This window comes from Grus americana, chromosome 5, assembly GCF_028858705.1.
Source record: "Grus americana isolate bGruAme1 chromosome 5, bGruAme1.mat, whole genome shotgun sequence".
Classification (NCBI taxonomy): domain Eukaryota; kingdom Metazoa; phylum Chordata; class Aves; order Gruiformes; family Gruidae; genus Grus; species Grus americana.
Genome location: NC_072856.1, coordinates 61,365,505 through 61,386,831, shown reverse-complemented (window position 1 = coordinate 61,386,831; position 21,327 = coordinate 61,365,505). Strand labels below are relative to the sequence as shown.

Sequence of the window (21,327 nt, the reverse complement as noted above, 5' to 3'; positions counted from 1 at the left end):
TATATTTTGAAGCCTTCAGTATTTGACTGTTTCAAAACCAAAACCCGCGGTACCTTGCCACCATTCATTTGGTCTTTTACTCATGGAGATGTAACGTTTTCCCTAGGTGATTGCTCTTATACTTTTTTCTTCTCTTCCCCCCCCCTTTCTCCCCAGAAATACTAAATACTATACAGGGCTTCGCCTCCCCTTTGTGTCAGGAGGTGTCCTGCAGAGCATTTCTTCCAGCTGGTGGGGGATTCATGGTGTGAGCAGGTGACACTGGGCTGGTTTTGTCTGGACTGCCCAGTGTAGTCTTCCCTGCCTGTGCATTTCTCAGTTTTGCTGCAGGGGTGGCCATGCTTGAAAGCAAGCATCAGATACAAGTGTCCTTGATGCATGTACTGTTGACACTTCAGACTTGTACACTTTTCAGTCTGGGACAAAAACACTGCTGCTCGGTGCTTGGGGAATGCTGTTCACCAGTCTGTGCTAACACAAATTACACCAGTGACTGCAGGTTCCCAGGTTTCCAACCCCTTCCTGTTGTGGACCTCTAAAACAAGATCCTGACTCTTCCACAATGAACTTCGCTTATTGATGAGATAAATGCATTGTCTGCTACTGCCAGACCAGGAATTCTTCCTGCCTTTTGTCCTGGAGCTAGCTGACCACAGAGTGAAAAGCATAGGTCTAGAGGTAACAACTTCACGGAAGTCTGGGTTGGGCTGTGAGGTGGCTACTAGCATGACGTTACACTATGACTGCCTCACTGAGCAGGACACTACCTGTACTGCAGAATGGACCTGCTCTCGTGCTGATGGGTCTTTGGGTTTGGTCTTTTAAGAAAATATTTTTGAAGTATGTTGCTTTCAGCTCATGTTGAGATTCTAAAGGTGGTGTAGGGTTGCAAATACTTTCATCAGTTTTAGCCACTGTTGTGGTTTAGCCCTGGCTGGCAACTGAGCACCATGCAGCTGCTTGCTCACTCCCCCCAGCAGGATGGGGGAGAGAATCAAGAGTGAAAGTGAGAGAACTTGTGGGTTGAGATACAAACAGTTTAATAGGACAAACACCAAAAGGAAAATAATTATTATTAATAATAGTATTAATATGTACAAAACAAGTGATGAATAGTACCATTTCCCACCCAAAGTCAATGCTACGTAACACCCCCAGCTCCTAGCCCACATCCACAAGCAAAACAAAACCAGGAATTCATTCCCTGCTTCCCATGGGCAGGCAGGTGTTCAGCCGTCTCCAGGAAAGCAGGGCTCCATCATGTGTAACTGTTACCTGGGAAGACAAAGGCCATCACACAGAAGTCGATGCTGTGCAAGACCCCTGGCTACCACACAAGACCCCCAGCTGACCGATTAGAAATGGGACATGATGTCATATGGTATGGAATATCCCTTTGGTCAGCCTGGGTCAGCTGTCCTGGCTGTCTTCCCTCCCAGCTTCTTGTGCATCTCCAGCCTTCCCAGGCAGTAAAGCATGAGAAGCTGAAAAGTCCTTGACTGCTTGGCAGCAACTAAAAACATCAGTGTTATCAGCATTTTCCTCATCCTAAATCCAAAACACAGCACCACACTAGCTGTCAGAAAGAAAATTAACTCTATTGCTGCTGAAACCAGGGCAGCCATGATGAAAGATCTGGGCTTAAAAGAGGCTGAACAGCACAGCTTGGTGCAATGCTGGTTTAAGACAGGGCTTAGCCGGGGAGATGCAGGTACTACCCTGAGTGCTCTGTTGAGTTCAGTATTCTGTACACTGGAAGTAAGACTTAAAAAGACTTCAGCTCAAGCAAGAATTGAACACACAAAAACCAAACTTACCCATTAGCTCCATGAGGAAGATGGGTTATGATTAGTGGCAAAACTAATTTTGAGCTATTAAAATATTAGAAGTGAGGAGTTAAGCTATTGAGATGCAGAAGTGTGTCTATAAAAGTATGTATTATTAAAGCAGATGTTCAGGGAAGCTGGAAGATTCTTGGCATTTAAGTATTTGCCCGGCATTCACAGACATCTTGCCTTTATTGAAAAAGAAAGAAATGTTGCAACTTCATTCCATACATTCTTCCCTGGTTAGGACCCAGTGACCCCAGCAGAGCGCAAAGCTGGGCTGGCTGTGCTTTGGCACCCTGGCTGCACCTCGGGATGAGAATTCCTCAGGCTTCGTCCGTATTTCAGGAGAGGGAACGGAGAACTTGGTTAGGTGTAACTGAAGCAAGCTTGTAGCATCTGCTGTCACGCTGCTCCAGGTTTGTTGCCTCTGAGATCCTCCAGAGTGGATCTGGTGAGTTAAACACAGATCCACAGGGAAGTTTCAGGGGGTAACAATTAATTTGAATGCAGCTCATTTGTAGCCAAATTCCCTCTGCCATCTTAATTGGAGTAGGAGTACTCCAGTAAGTCCTTCCATTAAAAAAATGGGAGGACTATTAAAACTGATTTTTCACGATTAAAAAGATCAGAGTGCTTTTAAATCCTGTGATAACCTTGCACTTGTAAAAGCTTAAAAGTTCTTTTCAAAGACTTTTTGTTTGGTTGGTTTTTTTACTCCAAGTCTTCTGCATATGTCCAACCAATGGTGGGCTTATGGTATACTTGGAAATCATCCTAAGGTGTGGCATGCCCCCCTTTTTTTTTTGTTAACCAAATTCTACATTTTATTTGGACTTGAAAAAAATAAGTCTACAAATACTATCAATATGCTGTTTCTAAAACAAAACTTTGCCTTCCTACTCCGCTCAATTTTAAGGATTATTAGTTGAAATAAGTTCCCTAAAATTGTACTTATAGCTTTCCACAGAATATGCATTGAAATATTTCCAGTCTTTTGCAATGTAGTAGTTCTTTTTTTTTTTTTTTTGAAGCTGTTTACAGTGTTCCTCCTACAAAGGAAACGTTTCAGTAATTACATTGCTGGTTTGAACTTTTTAAAACTTTGTTCTGTGGGTATATTTTCCCTCTAATCTCAGTGGAAGGAAAAGGCATTTCTGTCTAGCTCTGCTCTCTCAAACTCTTACCTTGCTTTAGTTTTTCACCTTTTCAAAATCCTAAGCAAATGTCAAAAGTCTATGGTATTTGCTTTCCGCAAACACAGAGTACAGTAACATGTTTAGTTCATCAAAACCCAAGTGTTTCACAGCTGAGAGCTCACAACTAAGATTAAAAATGATGAAAGGCGTAGCTTAAAACGTACTAAGATACAAAGTTTTATTTCCTGGGTGCACCGCTTTCACACCCACAACACGTGCCGCTTCCCAGGGCAGCCGTGCAGCGGGAGGGTGGGTGCGCAGCGCTGGCACGTGTGGCTGGGCGCCGGGAAGGAGGAACGAGGAAATGACTACAGGAAACGAACCACTGCTCTTTGTGCAAAACACACCAGAGGGGTTTCCGGCACCCCTCGTTTCCCAGAGGCTAATTGCTACTACGCAATACCCCAGAAAGCGGGCCGCTAACACTTGGTTTCCCTCCCCGAGGATGCTCTCTTGTCAGTTAAAGAGACACGGAGTGCAATTCTCTGTGAACAGCCCCAAATACACAGGTTGTGTCCAAATTGTGCTGAGGGCTGCCAGGACTCCACCAACTTGAAGCTGAATTATTTTTAATTTCAAATCTGCTAGTCTTTTTATTTGAAGAGATTAATTTGTTAATCTCAGACTGAAGACAGGACTCAAAAGTCTCTCTGTTGTCTTGCACAGTCAGTGTTTACAGGCAGGACGGGCTCAAGTGGCCCAAAGCATCTGTCCAAAAAAGAAAAACCTGAAATGTGGAGCCCTGTCACCTTTGGAACCCCAGGAGGTTTCTTCGCACTGAACCATAAAGGGCTGAAACCCTTTTTTATCCCAATCTGTACCTTGGACAGGGCTGTAAAACTGGCTAGGGTGAGGGAAAGACCACGTGTTCACCCTTCCCCTGGGGTAACGGTGCAAAACAATCTTTGATACCTTCATCCCGCAAAAGCAAACTTGAAAGCCCAGAAGAAAAGAGCCTCTGGGGTCCAGTGCCTCAGCTGGTGTCGCATCTGGTACAAACTGCCCCCTCCAGCCCCTCTGCAGGGCCCTGCTTGTCCGAAAGCACAACAATGGCATTTTAGTCTTAAAATTTATTTCAATAATGTTTATTACCAACCTCAACTATCCTGTCATCATTTATTGGCAATTTACTATTTTGTGAATTTATGACTGCAACCTGTTTAATGCATATTCAAGTGCTCTGAAAGACTTAAAAGGGAAATTGAAAATGAATTCAAATCCAGTGTGAAGTGTAAAAGTTAACCCTGCTCTTGTATCCCCGGGGAGTTTTCAGTGTCCCTCCAGGGCCAGGGAAGCTGCTGAGCCACTTTCAGACACCACCTTTCCAAGTGGCCTGTTTCCATTTACTGAGTAACCAACACACAGCTCAGCCCATGTAATAGCACTGAGGTATCATAAATGTTACTAAAGTTCTGAGTTATTACAACAATTGTAATTTTGCTGCTGAACAGTTAACTAGATTAAGGGTTGGAGTCTGCCAGTGCTTTTATAAGTAGTCTTAATTTGAAGAACAGAATAGGCACATCATTAAATTAACTGATGTAGTTTTGGAATATCCAAGCGTGTTCCCTGCTTTTAACACATAAAATGGCAGTTGCAGGGCTTAGCAACTCTTTAAAATAAAGAGCCATATTCAGAATGGCAAAGCAGTAAATAGATTAGTAACTTGCTTAAAAGTTATTGCCAGTGAATAAACAAAGCTGTTGCAGTTGGCAGGGAAGCGCCATGGATGATGTGAAGGAGAGTGAAGCGAAGGGCAGCGAGTTACAGCACTGTGCAGCACACATCCTGAACTACAGCGCTACTGAGCTTGAACACGCACGGTTATGCCTGGTGTAAGTGTTTGGTAGCCAAATGAATCCAAGAAGTCCTGCTAAAATCAGCTTCAGAGAGGTGATTTATTTCAGTTAGAAACCAACGCCAGAACAAAACATTTCACTGACTCTACCCGTATTACCACAGTAGGCTTTAAATTAAAAGAGGTTTATTTTCCTACAGCCCAGCGGAAGCCACCAGATGTAGAAGGCTCCTCTTGTCAGGGTCAGCAGTGGCAAAGTAACAGATCTCAGCTGATCCAAGCCGGAGATGGTGACAAGGCACAGGTTACACCACACCTGAGGAGCAGGATTTTGGCAGGGAAACAAGGGTTTTGATTGAAGAGGCATTAAGGCCTGAGAGGTCGGTAGTTCACGAGAGTAGTCCACCAGAGCATCGTTAAAGTGTGATTGCAGCTGGATTTACTGCAAGAGACACCGCTCTGCAGCAAAACTTTGCAGGACAAAATTACACCTTTGACTTCACAACTAAATAGGATAAATATCTTCTAATAATGTGGCTTTAGGTACCTCATATACAGTAATATGTCACTTCCCTAAAGAACATATGTGCTCTATAGTACCAAGCCAGTAACAAAATGAAGGTAAACTGCATTCAGTTCAAAAAGAAAAAACAAAAAAGATTAAAAAGTGCATTTGGTTCAACAAACATCACTACTGAAAAATTTCATTTTTAGGTTTTGTGTAGCAAAAATGTGCTTTTTCCTTGGGATTGTTATATATTGCATGTTTCCATTTGACGACGTGGTTTTCAAAAAGAGGTTACAGGTAAAAAGATGACCATGTCTGGAATCCGGTGATACAGAAAGCTGAGTGAAAAAGAAAAACTAAGTTAATTTTTTCCATCCTACAGTAAGTTAATCACTTTGCATATTTGAATCTAATTTTTATACAGTTTTCATAAAAATAAAATTAGCATAAGAAGAAAAAAAGGACATAACTAGGAAGATCCATTGAAAACATCCCACTATATGATTTAACTTACTTAAAATTAGAAATGGCAACATACATTTCCTAATGAGCCTTACTTTGAGACACCAAAAGCTGCTGGGTTTGTTCCTTCCCTTCAGAGGCTGCTCCAGAAAAATACTGTCCATTTACCTTAACTTTGGATCATGATTCTTTTTACTTTTACTCCTTCTTCACTGACCTGAACCACTTCTCCTTTGCCTAAACCTTGTCCGTATTTTACACATTTCCAAGTATGTGTCAGCTACTGCGATCTCACCCTCATGTACTCATTGAAGGAAGCAGAACTGAATTATGAAGGAACAAGCTGGACAGTCTCTTTTGGTTTTCTTTCTGAATTCTCCAGTCTAACATCTCTTACGTACAAGGTTCCCAGAACAGTATACATCTTCATTGTCCAATGCAGTAAACAGAATAAAACAGAGCAAGGAAAGCGTGCCTCAAACTATGCATCTCCACAGCAACAACCATTGCTCAAGTTTATTCTCCACTGAGGAAGGGACCTTGGGTTAAGAACATTAATCCAAAATAGTTTGTTAAAAACACAATGTGACTGATTTTTTTTTTTTTAAAGCAATGGAGAAGACAGAATTTTCTTTCTGACTTCCATTGCTTTAGCAAGAAAGAAACAGAGCTTATTAAGGTCGGTTTGACCACAGACATAAATGCACTAACAACAAAGTATTTCAATTTCATTTCTCTATGTTTTGTAACACAGCTTAAAAACAGTAACATTCTCAAATCTCAAAAATTATAACATCAATTCTGCCTTCCTCCTTAAGCAGTTCCTGTTTTCTCCTCAAGTGAGCAAACCAAACCTGACTCATTCTGAATATATGAAATGCAAGTCTGAATGCAATTTCTTCTATTACCAGCTTTGCTTCTAACGTCTCCCTTCCCATAGATGTCAGGAGGGAGTTAAAATCATCATTCTTGGTGATGGACGTGTTGATCTTTCTACAGACACGCTAATCTTCCTTTGTCATCAGAGCATCCTGACTACATTTTATATATTGCTGTTCTTTGCATTTGGTACATTATATTGTACCCTTTCTAAAGCTGTCAGATAGGTTTCAAAGAGCAAAACACAACTCTGCATCCAAATAATTACATGAGGACAGATAAAATTAAATCTGGCCAGGAATGTTAAGGACAAGAAGAAAAGTTTCTGTGGGTATGTCAGTGATAGAAGGAAGATGAGGGAAAATGTGGGTCCCCTCCAGAATGAAACAGGCGACCTGGTTACCCAGGATATGGAGAAGGCTGAAGTACTCAATGACTTCTTTGCCTCGGTCTTCACCAGCAAGTGCTCAAGCCACACTGCCCAGGTCACAGAAATCAAAGGCAGGGACTGGAAGAATGAAGAACCACCCACTGTAGAAGAAGATCAGGTTTGAGAATATCTAAGGAACCTGAAGGTGCACAAGGCCATGGGACCTGATGAGATGCATCCATGTGTCCTGAGGGAACTGGCGGATGAAGTGGCTAAGCCACTCTCCATCATATTTGAGAAGTCGTGGAAGTCTGGTGAAGTTCCCACTGACTGGAAAAGGGGAAACATAACCTTCATTTTTAAAAAGGGAGAAAAGGAAGACCCAGGGACCTATAGACCAGTCAGTCTCACCTCTGTGCCCAGCAAGATCATGGAGCAGATTACAGCATCATGGAGCAGGGTTACAGCGTTGGTAGAGCAGGACAGTGACAGATAAGGGAAGAGTGACAGATGTCATCTACCTGGACTTGTGCAAAGCATTTGACACTGTCCCACGCGACATCCTCCATTAGAGACACATGGGATTTGACAGATGGACCACTCAGTGGATAAGGAATTGGCTGGATGGTTGCTCTCAAAGAGTTGTGGTCAGCAGCTCAATGTCCAAGTGGAGAACAGTGACGAGTGGTGTTTCTCAGGGGTTGGTATTGGGACCGGCACTGTTTAACATCTTTGTTGGCAACATGGACAGTGGGATTGAGTGCACCCTCAGCAAGTTTGCTGACAACACCAAGCTGTGTGGTGTGGTCAACACGCCGGAGGGAAGGGATGCCATCCAGAGGGACCTTGACAGGCTTGAGAAGTGGGCCCATGTGAACTGCATGGAGTTCAACAAGGCCAAGTGCAAGGTCCTGCACATGGGTCAGGGCAATCCCAAGCACAGGCTGGGCAGGGAATGGATTAAGAGCAGCCCTGAGGAGAAAGACTTGGGGGTGCTGATTGATGAAAAGCTCAACATGAGCTGGCAATGTCACTTGCAGCCCAGAAAGCCAACCGTGTCCTGGGCTGCATCAAAAGAAGCGTGACCACCAAGTTGAGGGAGGTGATTCTGCCCCTCTACTCCACTCTCATGACACCCCACCTGCAGTACTGCATCCAGCTCTGGGGGCCCCAACATAAGAAGGACATGGAGCTGTTGGAGCGAGTCCAGAGGAGGCCACGAAGATTATCAAAGGTCTGGAGCACCTCTCCTATGAGGACAGGCTGAGAGAGTTAAGGTTGTTCAGCCTGGAGAAGACAAGGCTCCAGGGAGACCTAATTGCAGTCTTCCAGTACCTAAAGGGGCCTACAGGAAAGCTGGAGAGGGACTGTTTATCAGGGAGTGTGGTGACAGGACAAGGGGTAACATGTTTAAACTAAAAGAGGGTAGATTTAGATTAGACATTACGAAGAAATTCTTTCCTGTGAGGCTGGTGAGGCACTGGAACAGGTTGCCCAGAGAAGCTGTGGAGGCCCCCTCCCTGGAAGTGTTCAAGGCCAGGTTAGATGGGGCTTTGGGCAACCTGGTCTAGTGGAGGGTGTTCCTGCCCACGGCAGCGGGGGTTAGAACTAGATGATCTCTGTGGTTCTTTCCAACCCAAAATATGCTATGATTCTATGACATATGCTAGAACAGCTGACTACAGCATGAGGAGCATGTAAAAGACACTCTGTAGTTCCCTGAAGCCCTTGCTTTCAGAGCAATTCTTACCTTGGTCTGGATCAGTGCTTTGCAGTCATTAATATTGAATCCATCAAATCTGAAGTCTTCATTATCTTTAACATTTGATTCCTCAAAAATGTCATCCTGGCTCTCCAAAAAGTCCTAATAAAACATAATTTACATTTTCTTCATGAATTTCTATCTGATCTCAAAGAACATAACCTAGAGAGACATTTCCTTCTGGTTTGGGTTTGCGTGGCAAGGTTTTGGTGGCAGGGGGGCTGCAGGGGTGGCTTCTGCGAGAAGCTTCCCCTTTATCCAACAGAGCCAAGGCCAGCCAGCTCCAAGACAGACCCGCTGCTGGCCAAGGCCAAGGCCAAGCCCATCAGCGATGGTGGTAGCACCTCTGGGGTAACAGACTTAAGAAGGAAAAAGAAAAAAAGAAGCAGCAGTTTTTGCAGCCAGAGTGAAATGTGAGGAACTTTGCAGACACCAAGGTCAGGGAAGAAGGAGGGGCAGGAGGTGCCCCAGGTGCTGGAGCAGAAGACCATGGTGAGGCAGGCTGTTCCCCTGCAGCCCATAGAGGTTGATGATAGGGAGCAGAGATTCCACCTGCAGCCTGTGGGGGACCCACACTGGAGCAGTCTGCTCCTGAAGGACTGCACCCCGTGGAAGGGACCCATGCTGGAGCAGTTTGTGAAGAACTGCAGCCCTTAGGAAGGACTCACGTTGGAGAAGTTCATGGAGGACTGTCTCCTGTGGGAGGGACCCCACGCTGGAGCAGGGGCAGAGTGTGAGGAGTCCTCCCCCTGAGCAGGAAGGAGCAGCAGAGACACCGTGTGATGAACTGACCACAACCCCCATTCCCCATCCCCCTGTGCTGCTGGGGGGGGGAGAAGGTAGAAAATCAGGTGTGAAGTTGAGCCTGGGAAGAAGGGAGGGGTGGGGAGAGGTGGTTTAAGATTTGGTTTTATTTCTCATTGCTCTACCCTGTTTCATCTAATTTATTATCAAACGATTTTTTTTTTTGAGTTTGTTTTGCCCATGATGGTAATTAGTGAATTATCTCTCCCTGTCCCTATCTCGACCCAGGAGCCTTTCACTATATTTTCTCTCCCCTGTCCAGTTGAGGAGGGGGAGTGATAGAGTGGCTTTGGGGGGCACCTGACCTCCAGCCAAGGTCAACCCACCACACCTTCAAATAACAATAACCACTAAATTTTACTTTCTGAAGCTGTATTTTGATTTATCATGTGCCCACCTCCCCTGCATTAAAACAATTTTACACCAGAACAAGTTCTACACACATAAATCTAATTGTGACTTAAATAAATAAAAAAGCCATTTCCAATTAAAATTAACCTTAATCTACACCAGAAAATAGCTGAGAAATACACCTTCATAGGTACTGTTAAAAGCAATACAATTTTCCAGTAGCAGAAAAGAAGTAACGACATAAGTTTAAGCTACCTGGGCATTGATTTAATGTTGATGTATCTGTGGGAAGAAAGGAACAGAAGGGGAGTTTAACTATGTTGGAGAAATGTCTCCCATTCTCTCCTCTTAAGTGACAGTTCTATAAAAGTGACTTTCAAGTGCAGAATACCTTCCTATACCTGTTGTTCTGTTTGTATATAACTTACATGAAAGGTCAAATATGTCCATAAAATCAAAATTGAATGCAGTACCCCCCCCATGCTTTAGCAATCAAATTTTCAAATGAAACAGTTACTTCTGAAAACCACATGTGACTAATTTATCCTAACTAAATAACTAGGCTGAGTACTAAACCATCTCTGATACCTTTATCTTCTCAAAACAAGAGATTAAACAGAGACATGTCTTTTGGAGATCTTTCAATACTGTTGGTTTGGTCTCGATTCAATTTAAAACATACTCTCCCTCAAGCCTTGCAAAAACAGAATAATCTGAGGAAAAGGGAAGCGGAACACACTTTAAGTTCGTATACAGTAAAAAAATTCAGTAATTACTTTAACAGCCTCTCTGATTCAAATCTGATTTTCACTTAATGGAAAGATATTAGATGCTAGCAATTTTCTCATACTCTCAGCAAAAAAGAAAATTACCTCACCGCACACACATCTGAAAGCTAATTCTACATCTATAGTAGAGCTGAATGTACCACCTAACAACAGGGCGCTCCATAGTGGAAACTTCAATGTAAAGATGATCAAAACTTGATCCTGCACAATTTCATAGTTAGTTACATATAATGATGAGAAAACACTTGACTGTCATTTTAAAAGGCTCTCTTGTAAAAAACCTTATGACTCACCCAGATCTAGTTCCTCATGCATCTGCACGTATAGCTCACAGAAAATCAGTTTCGTAACCAAGTGTTTATGCTGGCGCACTAGCAAACCGTTGTTCAATTACCTTTTCATTTGCATCTATTCCAAGAACACTCAAGAGGTTTTCTTGGCAATGAGATTTACTCCAGGGATGTCTTAAGCTGGCGGTATTATCAAAGTCTCTAAGTGTTCTCCATATGTTTCCAGAATCAATGCTAGGAAAGAAAACACAATTTTGAGGTTAGAAGGTGTTAGTTTCCAGTGAACGTATATAACTTAGTTATCTTCACTACATACAGTCGTGTACTAGTCTACCTTAGTATAAAAAGCAACTTATCTTAAAACTCTTTCTACATTCGTTCAGACTATCAGCCCAACGTACTAATAAGCTTGCATGACAATTAACGGAAACAGTAAGCCAACATAACTGTATGTTTGGGCTTCTCAGATAAGAAGTGCATTAGAAGTATATTTTGGAGACTGTTATATGCCAACAACTTGCATTATTCAATTGCTTCTGTGGAATGTGGGTAGAGTGCAGCCCTATTAATTCTGCACTTTGCATTTTCTGTCTCTCAAACCTTTCTCCTTCCTATCAGTCATGCTTCTCCACTGCAGCAGCCTGTGGTGCAGCACACGTGGGTGACCTGCATCTGCTCTGGACACGCAGGTACAACAGCACAAGCCAAAGGCACACACTGCTGAAACAGTGAAGAATTAAGAGTTCCCTCTACATACTGCTTTGGGTTCTTACATGGCATTCATTCTTCTATATAAATCCAGATGTTTCTTGCTTAGTACAGGATGCTATTATCGTTGATCTTAGTCACTACAGTACATCAGGGCTTTTTTGTCTGTAGTTTCTACTCTGTTATAATACTGCAGTCCCTTTTACATATATATCCTATTTCTCCACAAGTTTGAAGCTGATTAAAATATAGTGCATATACAAGGAACCTGCCAAAAGGATGCCCACATTAAATGTTTTAACATTTCTTGTGATTCTTAGGACATATCCAAACTATGGTCTGACCTAGCTTTCTAAATACAAACCCTCAGATGTATGCAAAAATAACTACAATACTGTTCAGTAACTACAATACTGCTCAGAAGCTGCTGATCCTTCAAAAACATGTAACAAATCTCAAAGCATTCCAGGTGTCTTAAGAGAAAGCTAATTTAATGATACTAATTTTTATTAATAAACTCCAGGAAAGAAGTCAGATGCACCACAGATTCTGAAGCACATCTGGTTAACCATGAGAAGAAGTTGCCACCTGGGAAAACTGGAGAAGGAGAAAAAAATAAAGTGAGTGGGTTTTCAACAGAAGCAGCAGCAATGCTCCTGCCTCAGATGGTGGAGAAGTAAGTCGGATGTGTCGTAAAGAAAGGACAAGCGAACAGGAAGAACAGGCTGCCTAATGGGTGTTCTGGCATTCCAGAGGCTTAGTCATAAGAAGGCACACCAACAGCAGGAAAACCCCTAAGCAGGAATTTGTAATTTTGATATATTCTCTTCCTTGTTTTCCAATGGCTAAAACACAATCCATTTCCTTTAACAACACAATACAAAATTGGTAAGATTTATGTGCTGAAGAGCATAGTGATTAAAAAGATTTTTAAGTTCACCTGCAAGTACCACTGATTTTTAAATTATGAAATAAACAGTGTAATTGCTGAGGAACTTCTATTTTTTTTTTTTTTCTTTAAAAACTGTTCATCTAAACTCATTACCAAAGTTGATTCTTCACACATTCAGGATTCCCAACATCTTCGTTATTTGTATCAAGTACTTGATCTAAGCTTCTTATGTTCTCTCTGGACTGTGATACAAAGACTTCTGGAAAGCCCACCTTAAATATATCCTCATAGCTGTGGTTTGCCTAGGAAAAACAGAGTTTTATTACATATGTTATACAGGCCATCCCCACAGTTCATGAAGGACCTAGTCCAAAGTCTACGATGTTTCTAGAGATTGTATTATTGATTGATTTTTAAAATTTGTATTAATATTAATGGCACAGAGGGACTGAGCCCATAGTTCAGTGTTTTGAGTATTTACTTAGAATTAGAGAAGGAGAAGCAAGAGTGCAAGAGTTTCTGATGAACCTCAGCCTCTAGCTTCCCAGCTACTAAGTTATAGCCCGGTTTGCCTATTAGCACTCAAGACTCCTTCATCTGCTCGGCTAATTCAGTCCAGGTCAAAACTGATGTATACATCAATTCAAAAGCTTGTTTTGCTAACTTCATATTTGAACACACTCAATTCAGCCAAATGTAACACAACTACTAAATGCTATAGTTACCAATAAATACTTGCACTGTGTAAGTCTGCATAAAAACTGGGGTATGTCTCTACATTCTTGCATTTGCACCAAACTTTTTCCAGCCTATATTAAAAATCAGAGCAAGATTGACATACTTGTTCCTCCTCCGGCAGTAATGAGAAGGAGGTTTGGAGGACTGAACATAGCCACATGAGTGATCCCAACAGGCCTACTGGAAGTAACAGGGTTATCTGAAAACTAAGAAATACATATACAAGGAAAAATGTGTATAATTTACATCCTATCCTAAAGGGACGTTATCATGCCATCTGGTCCAGAAGCTTTGTCCTTTTACTCCTTCAAAGAAGGAGCTACTGCAGTTTTCTAAATCAAGGCAATTAATTGACTTCAACACCCTGCAGAGGGAATGCAACCCAGGAGCAGCAATGTTGTGTGAAAACTAGGGAATGAAACCAGACTGTTTTTCTTTGCCTAGCAATCAACAACTTAATCTGAAAAACATAAGTATGGATACTCTGCATTTTGACAGTTCCGTGTAATTGTAACTCAAACAGCTGAAATAGAGATATTTCCACAGTTTCATTATACTGAACTCAGACAAGTGCAGTGAATACTGAGAGAGTACGGATTTAATCTAATGATGAGTGGGCAAAATCAACAGAGCTGGTAGAAGGCTTCTGTACTTCTGAGGATGCTTCTAGAAATAGAATTTGTGCCCCAGGCTGCCCCCTCCTGAAGTAAGGCCTTGCGAAACTGCCTGTCCTGAGGGGTGACAGCCGGGGCATTCAAAAACTCCTGGGTAAAATCTTTTGAATCTTGCCCAAAGGGTCAGAATACTTTAAATCAATTTGTAAATTATTACAGTAGACTTAACTTACAACTAGGGATACTATACGGAAGAGAAAGATGTCTGGGAAGCAGAATTCTGTGAAAGCACACTTGCTGTAGCATACATGGAGAGTCACAGTCAAGGAAAAAAACCAAAACAAGCTTCCAGGTAGGTACCAAAACCTAAATGGGATGGGAGGTAAGGAAAAGTCAAGCAGCTGCTCTTGGCCTTGGGGTGGAGGGAGATTACAGCCACAGCAGCGTGAGTGGGGGGAAGCACAGGTCTGCCTTATTTTTCAAATCTCCTGTGATGTTACTCTGACATGAGTATGAGTCACTGGCTTATAGTTTAGCCATGCCAGATGAAAAAAGCAAGATTTTTTTTTTATTACCTTTATTACTGTCTACTTCAGTGGGTGTTTCTAAAACAAAAGTTGGGTATATTTCCATTTACTTGTAGCTTTGTACTAATTATAAAAATATGAATGCATAAATTTCACATCCATACTTTTTGACTAAATCCTCTATATCCTATTAAATCAGAACACTCCAGTGCTGAAGCAAGCGCACTAGTCCCTCTCACAAAGGCCAGTATTTAAAGAACACACGAAAAAAGTTATTCAATCATGCAGGCAAAATATCCAGCTACTGCAAGGAAATTAGTGATAGTTTTCATCTTAAAATACATGATTCTGTTCCAGACCGACATTGTTTAATTAACTGAAGCATTAGATACTGAAGGTCAGACCTGTGATGATCTCTAGAGGTCCCTTCCAACCCACCTGGAGTTTTTTTCTGTTGACCATACAGAAGACAGACCCCCGACCTGAAGAGTTTATGATCTCAAACAAACCATACAGAAAGCACAGGGATAAAGGACAAGCTACACGTATATTCTACACCCAGAGAATCTCCAACAGCTCTGCAGCTGTTTCTCTACCCTGAGACAAGAAAAGACAACTTGAAACTCCAGGCATGGTTAACTTATTTAGCTTGGACTGGACGTTTCCTTTTGCCTTTAATAAATGCAAAAATAAAGCAAAGGCTTCAGTAAGATTAAGATGGACCACTTTTGGAAAGAAACCAAACAATCTGCTATATTCTATTTCAGCTCCAGACATTACATACTGTTTTTTCAACATAAGACTTCTTGTCCCCAATTTCCAGCATTACAAACAAATTAAATTCTGTTTATGCATACCAATAACCAAGTATCTTGTGATCTCCACTCTGTCGGTGCCGGACAGCTGATCCCAACACGCGTCTTTGTGCTTTCCCTAGTAATACCTCTGCAACAGGCAAAGTTCCCAGACAAAGGCAAGAAAGCCTGTCTCCAGAAATCCCTCAGTTCCCTACGCATACTAAAACTCATCTAACAGACTACAAGCAGTAAGCTATTGCTGCTACTGATTAACCCCATGGAAGTCTTAGTCGATTGCTCTCTTTTTTTTTTCTCAAATGTTTTAATTAGGATAAAAGTAGTAAGAATGAGGCCATTTCGTTTTGTATTTTTACATTCTTATTTTCCTTTTGTTACTTTGCTTTGGTGATGCATGTTTGGTAAACATGGAAACACATTAATTGCAACAAGGTATAGCCCTTAATCGGAACCTTTTCTTGTGCTGATAAGGACACATTATATTATTTATTCAGAATATTACTTCTAACATTCTATGAGAGAAGGTAACATCCTATCTTAAAAAATACATTATATTAAATTATTTATATTCATTTGAGTCATTAACTTCCACCCACAATCAGTGTAAAATTCCAGAAAGACTGTTGGATTATTCAGGCAGTATATTAAATAACAAAGTGTTTTTTTGTTGTTTTTCAATTTCTAACTCAATGTTATGTTGATTTACTTCAATAAACTTGCAGGCAACTCATCGAATTTTTGTCCACTCTGTTTTTATTATACACCATCCCCACTTTTTGTTTCCTATGCTCATTCTTGTCTAGCTCTTAACTTGCATGTGCTTCAGGGCAAGGTTCATCGTTTCTACGTGCTTACTTACTCCTAGTGCCTAGAAGCAAAGTAACGCATTACATTCTTTAAAGCTCTCCAGCAGGATAACTTAAGTATTTGTCAAACACTGTAAAGAAGTTGCTTTTGTTCCACTTGAGCTAGCTGCAAAGCAGCTTGACAGTTTCTCTCTCTGTACAGCATTATCCTCTATAGAGAAGATATTCAGATACAAGTCTTGAGCTGTAGGAAGCAGTAACACAAACATTTCTAGTCTTCGGTTTACTATTAACACATACCTCATTTAGAGAGCTCGGAGCCTCCTGTATCCCACTGTGTAGAGATGACTCAGAACAAAAGTGACCAGCAGAAGCGTTACAATGCCCGCTGCTTACGTCCCTATCACCTCTCCGAGTTTTTGTTGACTTTACCAAAACCTCAAGATCATGACTGAATCTCTCTGATTTGTCTGAGGACTCCCTGAAGCCTTCAAAGTCACCCCAGGAACTGCTGGATTCTGAGGTACTGTAACTGCTCTCAGAACATCCCTCACAACTTCCTCCTCTGCCATTCACTGCCCGGAGGCTTTGCTGCATTACTTCAAGATTACTAATTTCTTCATTATTTGTCCTTTCATTCAAGTTACAGTCAATTTCATGGAGACACATACCACCTATTTCAACTGCTAGGTCTTTCAGAGACATCCGGTGAGATGTGTCTGTGTTGGTAAGACTTTCTACTAGTCACAGGTTCTGCATCTTTAAGAAAAATTCATTTGTTGAAATCTGTACTGCAAAAAAGGCTACCGAAGTTCAGTTGCATTAGAAATCTGAATATTTCCAAAACAGAATCAAATTCTTCATTTCACCCTAAAGAATAACAACACTGCTAAATGAAAACAGGATGTCCTTCAGCCTCTCCTCCAGTAATCAGCATGTGCATGTTATTCAACCTCACTTTCTGGGTAGGATATTAGCCTGCAAAGAAAGAATGATACATAAACACTTCTGTGATAAGGGCTCTGTAGGAATTAAGAAAGATAGCTGATAAGGTATAAGAAAGAATGCTCAGGTTAAAAGAAACACATTCCAGTATTATACAACTGAAAATTGCCTTGCCATAGGCAAAATGGTTTAAAATTTACATTTAACTATCTGCCCACACCATGAGCGTGTCATTAAATTAGCGAACGACAGTCAGAGAACACTTAACAGACCTTGTTGGACATTGAGTACTGATTGAGTACACAGGACACAAACCGAAGTAGTTACAGACAATATCCAACACTTCTTAAATATTTTCTATAACTATTTCATCCATCTCATGCATGCTCTAACAGTGCCCTTTTTGTTTCCATGGGCTTTCCCTGTCCAAAAGATTACTGGAGAGGTGAATGCGATTTGCAGCAACATGGGAACTGGCCGTTTAATCCTGTGAAAAATATGGTGCTTCCAACTATTTAAGCAATTAAGACAGATTTAATAAGTTCAGTTTGGCATCTGTAAATGATACAGGCAAAACTGCATTTATCATTTTAAATTAATCATGTCTCCTCGAGCATTTTTCCGACCGACAAGCTGTTTTGAGCGGCGGGTTAGGAGCTACACTAAAACCACTTCTGAACACTGGCCGCTATTAGGTATTTTCTGTGCTTAACAGAACAAATCTTAGAGTTTTTTCCCCCAGGTTCACCTCGGAGGTGGCACCGGGCCGGCCGGGCACACACCGCGGGAGCGGCGGGACCCCGGCTCGGAGGGGCCGGCCGGGACACGGCTGGGCTGCCCACTACCGGGACCTGCCCCGGGACGCCCCCCTTGCCCCGGGGGGCGGCAGCCGAGAGCCCGACCCGGAGCCGCCGGCGCTTGCCCCGAGGGAAGCGGCTCCTCCACCCGTGCTTCCCACCGCCGGCCCGGCCAGCCCGAGCCCCCGGCGGTGACCGGGCACGGGCACCGGCACCTGCCCGCCGCGGGGAGCCGCGCTGCTGGGGAGGAGGAGGCAGGCGGAGGGGGGGGGGGGCACGGCGAGCCGCCTCGCCCCACAGCCCCGAGGAGCGGCGGGCCGCGGCCGTGCCTCAGCGATCCCCGCTACGGGGGGAGCACCCGAGCGGCGCTGGCCGTTGGGACAGCTCGGGGCCCCGCCACCCCGAGGAAACAGCCTTACCACCGATCCACTGCCCCGCCGCCGCCGCCCGGCGACAGCCCCGGGCCGAGCCGCGCCGGCAGGTCGCCAGGGGCGGGGCCTAGGTGTGCCGAGGCGGGGCTGCGGGGCCGGCGGGGGGGAGGAGGTCGTTACCGGCCGGAGGGCGGGGCCTAGGGGTGCCGGGTGGGGCCCGCTGTGAGGTGTGGTGGGCATAGCGGAGCCGCCGGACGCTCTCGGCCAGGGTACTGCTCCCGCGGCGGGCGGGAGAGGCTCGCCAGGCCCAGCCATGACGGCGGGTCCGATCCCCCGCGAGCCTGCCCGGCCTCCACCCGCCCCGGGGAGCAGCAAGGGGCGGAGGAGCCTCAGCCCTCCCGCAGCCAAGTCTGGCTGCGGCCCTGACCGAGTCCCCGTTCTCTCCTTTTTCCCTGGTTTGCCAAGTACTTCCCTGGTTCTCCGGCCTTACCCCGGGGCACTGTGGTTGTCTTCACCTCCATCTTCCTTGGGTTACAACGGCCTCACCGGTTTAGACCCCAAAGCCAGCTCCTGCTCCACAGAAAGAGATTGATTTTAAAATCATGAGGTGAAAAACAAAAGTATTTTTCCAGCATCTTCCTGTGATCTAGCAGGCTAAGGGCATATGGTTTGATGGTGGTGGTTCGTGTCCACTTTTAATTTGAGAATAGCTGAAACCCTCAACTAATTACAAAATTCCAGGATATGGACTTAAAAAAACCTAACAATCAATCCACCCAGTAATATTACCTCACGATAAAATGGTAGGGATAGGCCAGCGGCAGCCAGCAGACCTCCTATTCCTTTCCTCCTATTGCCCCCAAGGTATTTGGTTGCCCCCCTACCCGGCTGAGGCTGGGACTTGATCCATTCATAGCAGGTAAAGCCAGAAGCTGTGGGTCCAGTCATGGGGCACATGTCACCCTGCATCCTGGGGTAACCACCCCTTCTCGATCATCGCTTGAGGAGCAGAGGTGTGGGCTGGAGATGGTGTGCCCAGGACTGGCTGCTCCCGTGTCTGGGTGGCCCAGGGAAGGAAACTGCCCAGCGTCCCTGTCCTCAAGGCTGGGTTTGACATCTGGGCGGTCCCAAGCCACCAGGAACACTTATAAAAGCAAGGAAAAAGGTTTTCTGGAGCAAGGCCCAAAGTAAAAAGCTTTTTCTAGGCATTACAGTACATATGTTTTCCAGCTCAGGCACAGATACGTGCACTCCCCTCCCACGCATCTGACTCTCATTCCAGGCTGTAGTGCTTTATCTGAGGGCAAGAGGCTGAATTTGGGAACAATGCCCAGATGCAAAGCCAAAGAAATTTTATTGGAGAGTCTCTGAAAGATTTTTTTAATTTGTTTTCTTTCTGCTTTCTTACCCTCCGTGGCCATCCTGTGGCAGCCTGCAGCTCTGAGGATATCCGACCAGATCAGCGAGACTGTGAATCACCCCAAAGCGTCTGACACTTACTGGGATAGCGTCATCACCCTGTGCTGCAGTAACTTTGTGCTGCAGGGACCTCTGGGGTTCCAGCTCTCTTTCCAGTTTTGAAGGGAGCTCAGCTTTTTTTTTCAGCCACTGAGCCCGTTTTGCACGACTTCACATTTTCACCTTTGTCTGCTCAAAGGAAAAGGCTACAAACAGACTGCACAAAGGCTGAGATGCTCCTCTCCATACCACGCTTTGCATCCGGAGGGGAAGGGGTGTGTGAGTTTTGCAAACTTGTCCTTGCCCTTGCCCTGCTGAGTTGAAGCTGTCTTTGCGGTAGTGCAAGTGGAGCGGTGGGAGAGCTGGTGAGCATCAGGAGCTGCCACGGACCTTAGACGCCTCAGTGTAGGGACAGAAGAAACTGTCGTGCCTTCTTCCCGGGGTAACATCAGTAACTTTATTAAGGACTTGCCACATAATGGTGGTGTTTATTTCTCTCTCCAGCACACCTTATAACCCACCTTGGAAAAACCAGTTGCTAATGCCGAGTCCCTGCAGAGCAAGCAACCGGCTGCACCATCTGCTGGATGTACCTACTGCTGCCTCCGCTCTCAGGCAAATGCAGCTGAAAACCCACAGAATCACCCCAAAAAAAATCTGCACTGGTGTGTTTTGGGCAGGTTTTCAAATCAGGAGGAGTCAGCACGGCTGCCCTGCAAAGTGGGTTTCACCTGCCTGTCTCTGAATTCACTTCTCTTGACTCAGCCCAGCTGAGTGTGAGTGTGACCGCTGCCGATGAGATCCTTAATTCGTGTTTTAAATGACACCCTCTCATCGACTGACTATAAGTTAAAAGCAGTATCACAGTTGGATTAAGAGTTTTCTCCTCTGAAGTATATTGGGGACAAAATTAATTTTATCCGTTTGGGGGCTAAGTCTTACAATGTTGTCTGACATATACCAGGCCATGGGATTTACCCCATAATTACTGCATTAAATCTAGAATTTCTTTTTGAACTACCACTTTTATTTAAAAAAAAAAATAACCCAGTCTTTATTTAAAAGGTAATTATGCTAAAAGCTTCAAATATGGACTATAAGCTTGTATTTAGACACTTAAATGTATGCATCTACTAGAGCAGAACCTCGCTACTCAAAAATTCACCAATGCAAACAACTGAATTGACTGAACACTCATCTGCAGCTGCTATTACTGCTCCTGCCACCATTCCTGCTGGAAAATTATTTGAGTTTAGTACACATACTCTAGAATTTTTTTTTTTTTCATTTTATCCTTTGGGAAAATACCAATTTGCAATGAAAAAACTCAACAGAATAACTGAAAAGTATTTACTTTCAGAGCAAATCAGCACCACACTGCTGTAATATGAATTTTTATTTGTTTGTGAAAGATCTAGTCCTGAATTATTGAATTGCGTGGTTCCCCTGTAAACGACTAGGGTGATATGGATGGTTTTTTTCTTTGTTCATTTTCTTTCTTGGAAAAAAATATAAACAAGCAGTACCTTTGTATGCAGAATTTTCAGTGATTTTTTTTTTAATTGAAGCATTAAACAAGATTAACTTGCTTTTAAAATGACTGAAATATTTTCTTTAAT

At 43.4% G+C, this 21,327-nt stretch overlaps 1 protein-coding gene across 1 annotated transcript; it reads right to left on the bottom strand.

Annotated features, from left to right (window-relative positions):
- Positions 1-4,906: 4,906 nt before the first annotated feature.
- CLBA1 (clathrin binding box of aftiphilin containing 1) lies at positions 4,907-18,517 on the bottom strand. The gene is made up of 5 exons (XM_054828374.1): positions 18,299-18,517; positions 12,791-12,939; positions 11,142-11,271; positions 8,793-8,906; positions 4,907-5,669 (listed from the first exon to the last, which is right to left on the bottom strand). The coding sequence occupies exons 1-5, from the start codon at positions 18,488-18,490 to the stop codon at positions 5,502-5,504; spliced, it is 753 nt and encodes a 250-aa protein (XP_054684349.1). The 5' UTR covers positions 18,491-18,517; the 3' UTR covers positions 4,907-5,501.
- Between the last annotated feature and the right edge of the window lie 2,810 nt (positions 18,518-21,327).